The sequence below is a fragment of the Anoplophora glabripennis genome, unplaced genomic scaffold (assembly GCF_000390285.2).
Source record: "Anoplophora glabripennis isolate ALB-LARVAE unplaced genomic scaffold, Agla_2.0 scaffold710, whole genome shotgun sequence".
Taxonomy (NCBI): Eukaryota; Metazoa; Arthropoda; class Insecta; order Coleoptera; family Cerambycidae; genus Anoplophora; species Anoplophora glabripennis.
This window is the reverse complement of record NW_019416836.1, coordinates 240,172-244,663: the sequence shown is the minus strand read 5'-3', so window position 1 is coordinate 244,663 and position 4,492 is coordinate 240,172. Positions and strand designations below refer to the sequence as shown.

Here is a 4,492-nt window from a genome sequence, read left to right as displayed (position 1 = left end):
AAAATAGAATATTACATCATATCTAAAAATAGCACCATATGGTTGCCAGATGTCATTTCTAAAAATAGAATATTACATCATTTCTAAAAATAGAACACATCTGTCGATGACATCATTTCTAAAAATAGAATATTACATCATTTCTAAAAATATAATATTACATGACATATGGTTGCCAGCTGTCGATGACATCATTTCTAAAAATAGAATATTACGTCGCATATGGTTGCCAGATATCATTTCTAAAAATAGAACACATCTGTCGATGACATCATTTCTAAAAATAGAACATTACATCATATCTAAAAATAACACCATCTGTTTGCCAGATGTTTCCGAAGTACCAGGCGTCCGGGTATAAAACGAAGTAATATGCATCAACTCCTCAGTTTTATTCACAATGCAGTGCGAGTATTGCAATAAAGCTTTTTCAAATAAACACAATTTAACTAGACATGTTCGCGAGAATTGTCCGGGTTTACACCATAGCCTGTGTAGTGAAGGTCCATCAAATAAAAAACCAAAGGAAGACAGTATTATTTATGAACATTGTGGAAAAATGTTTTCAACAATCTTTAACTTAAACAGACATATTCAAAATAACTTCATTTTAAAAAAAATTACAACCTTCTACAAGTGGTGCTGGTTATTCGTCAAGTCTCAATAGAAAGAGGATTAATCAAGCCGTAATTGAGACCTTGGAAGATGGAATTACAAAACTACAATATGCTTTCAAGAAAAGAATAGCTACTTACCGATTAAATAGTCCCAAAACTCACATCGATTATAAAATATTTATGGATGAAGCGAGGCCAAAAATAGAAAACATAATTATAAAATACTTACAGGAGCACACAACGTTCAAGATTAATTTTGAGGTATTTGGGCTTTATGTAATACCTGAGAAATAAATGAGTGATATCAAGTCTTTCAATACCAAGAATAAAGTAGTGACGCAATCAACTGATCTACAAAAAATGTTTGAGGAATTTATAGAAGAAATGACTTCTCAAGCATCTGAATTTCAGATGAAAGACTCAGGATGGACATTAAAACATATAATGTTCCTAGATGTCAACATAAACAAGTTTACCCCAATGTCAGCGACAACCTATATTAAATTACCGAGATGTATTGAAAATAGAAAAGCAGTTTTAAATATCCAAAATAAGGACAATGCGTGTTTTGCTTGGTCAATTAATGCGGCTATTTTCTCCGCAAATAGTAATCCTACACAAACAAGTTCATATCCGCATTACGATACTTTGCTTAATTTCACCGGTATAGACTTCCCTGTAAAATTAAAAGACATCACCAAATTCGAAGAAATGAACAATATATCTGTGAATGTGTTTGGCTTGGAATCGGAATTTAAAGATGGAAAAACTGTTACAGAAGTAGTTGGACCTCTACATTTTACCAAATGCCGCAAACCCACACATGTTAATTTATTGCTTGTTTCTGATGATTCAGGCAATAATCATTACTGCCTAATTAAAAATCTGTCAAAATTAGTTTCGAAACAGAAATCTCTACACGATGGAGCATTACACATTTGCGATGGATGCCTGCAATCATTCAGAAAAATTGAAATTTTAAAAGCCCACCAAGACAATGACTGTAATCATGTTTGTGTCAAGATACCATCTACTGATCTAAAGATAAACAAGTATGGAGAATCAATTCCTGAAAATATTCTAAAATTTGTCAACTTTGAAAAACAGCTACCTGTTCCTTTCGTCATTTATGCCGATTTTGAGAGCTTGTTGAAACCACTTCACCACAACGAGCCATGTAATGAAAATTCGTTTACAGTAAAAATATCAGAACACCAGCCATACTCATTCGCCTTTTACTTGAAGTGTATGTTTGATAATAAATACTCGAAATTAGAAATATACAGAGGACCTGACGCTGCTGAAGTATTTATGAAAAAATTAGATCAAACAGTTTATGACGTATACAACAATCACCTCAAGCATATCAAGGAAATGTCTCTGTCAGACCAAGAAAAAACAGATTTTAAGAGTGCCACAACCTGTCATATTTGCAACAAAATCTTTAAACCAGAAGACATAATAACAAGAGACCACTGCCATCTAACGGGACGTTTTCGTGGTGCTGCACATCAAACATGTAACTTGAATTATAAAGTGGGGAAATTTATTCCAGTTTTTTTTCACAACCTTTCAAACTATGATAGTCATTTATTTATCAAGAAGTTATCACTGAAAAAGGAATCTGTGTCCGTCATCGCCCAAACAAAGGAAAAATACATCTCGTTTTATAAATCTATACTTGTGGAAAAGTCTGCAGACCCTAAGAGACCAGATACATATCTGAAATTAAAATTTGTGGACTCTTTTCGTTTTCTAGCTAAAGGACTGGATAAATTATGTAAGACCTTAACATCTGAGCAATGTGTAGAGACCAGGAAATACTTTAAAAATGATGAGGAGTTCAGTCTAATAAGAAGAAAGGGTGTGTTTCCTTATGACTATGTGGAGAGCTTTGACAAACTAGAGGATCCCCATCTACCACCAATCAATAAATTTTATAACAGTATGACTATGGAATCCCTTTCAGAAGAGGATTATTGTCGAGCTAACAAAATATGGAACATCTTTAATTGTAAAACTTTGGGAGAATACGCGGACATATACCTAAAATCTGATGTTCTTTTGTTAGCGGATGTTTTTGAAAATTTCAGAAAAGTTTGTTTGAAGCAATATAAGTTAGATCCCTGTCACTATCTAACAGCGCCATCTTTGAGTTGGGATGCCATGTTACACTCTACTGGAGTAGAACTGGAACTGTTAACCGATATAGATTCTGTCCATTTTTTTAGAAGAGGAATACGTGGTGGTGTTGCTCAGTGTAGCAAAAGAAAAGCTGTGGCCAACAACAAGTTTATTCCTAATTATGATCCTCTGAAACCGACATCATATATTATGTATTTAGATGCCACAAACTTGTACGGTGCAGCAATGAAACAGCCCTTACCAACTGGAGGATTTCGATGGGTCGAGAAAGATGAGATTGAAAACTTTAATGTTTCAGATATAAATGATGATGCACATAAAGGTTATGTCTTGGAAGTGGACTTGCAATATCCAGCACATCTTCATGACATTCATAATGATCTTCCTCTAGGTCCTGAGAGTATGATACCACCAAACAGTAAAACAGCTAAACTGATACCAAATTTAAATGATAAGTACAAGTATGTAATTCACTATCGGAACCTGAAACAGTACTTAAAATATGGATTAAAGCTTAAGAAAATTCACAGGGTGTTGGAGTTTTCACAGTCAACATGGTTGGGATCATATATAGATTTAAACACTAGACTACGGAATGCGTCCAAAAATGAATTTGAAAAGGATCTGTTCAAACTGATGGTGAACTCAATTTTTGGTAAAACAATGGAAAACGTTGACAAAAGACAAAATATCAAACTATGTTCATGCTGGGAAAGTAAAAAAGGTTCTATTGGCGCACGAGCACTAATAGCCCTTCCACATTTTAAATCTTGCTCAATATTTGACGAAAACTTGGTAGCTGTTCAATTACAAAAGTTGAAAGTCGTATACGATAAACCACTTTACGTTGGATTTTCAATCTTGGACATTTCGAAGACAATAATATATGATTTCCTGTACGATTATATCAAACCTATATATGGCGACAAAGCAACTGTGCTTTATACGGACACAGATTCTCTTATATTAGAGCTGTTTACGGAAAATGTATATGAGGATATAAGGCAGAACATTGGATATTTCGATACATCAAATTTTCCAAATCCTAATATTCACAATATGCCCATTACAAAATCGGTAGTTGGAAGGATGAAGGATGAATATGCAGGAAAACCCATAGAAAGTTTTTATGGTACAGGCGCCAAGGCATACTGCGTAAAAGCAGGTGACGTCACAAAAAAAGCAAAAGGTATTTCTAAAAGTATAATTAAACATGAGCTGGACTTTACTGACTATGTACACATTGTTGAAAACGGTGGGACCATATTCCGTAAAATGCAAATATTTACCTCTACGTTGCACACTATTTACACCGAACTCAAAAATAAAGTGGCACTTTCGGCAACTGATGACAAAAGATATGTTAAAGCTGACGGTATTCATACTTTGGCATGGGGGCATGTGGATGTGACAGCAGAAAAAAATTTGAATGCTTTGCTGGAGGCAGCAGAACTGTTGCTTAGTGAGGATAAACAGGAACAGGATGAAAAAGATTGGGATTTTGATTTAAGTTTATTCGACTTGTAAATATCTATAATAAACATATTGTATATACTCTGCCAGTTTTTATTACTTCCTTAAATAAAATTTTTAGTGTGGGTACAATTAGAAAAAATCAAATATATTTTCTAAGTTCTTTATTTATTCATTGCTTTACAAAATATTTGTTGAGATTTTTGTAAACCCCATTTACAAAGAGAGCATCTAGACTGTGGTTGTGGTGGACCATC

General features: G+C 33.9%; 1 protein-coding gene across 1 annotated transcript; it reads left to right on the top strand.

Moving 5' to 3' along the window:
• Window positions 1-911: 911 nt before the first annotated feature.
• On the top strand, window positions 912-4,289 carry LOC111691962. Its single transcript, XM_023455531.1, has one exon. It carries the CDS (start codon window positions 912-914, stop codon window positions 4,287-4,289), a length of 3,378 nt encoding a protein of 1,125 aa, XP_023311299.1.
• Window positions 4,290-4,492: the final 203 nt, after the last annotated feature.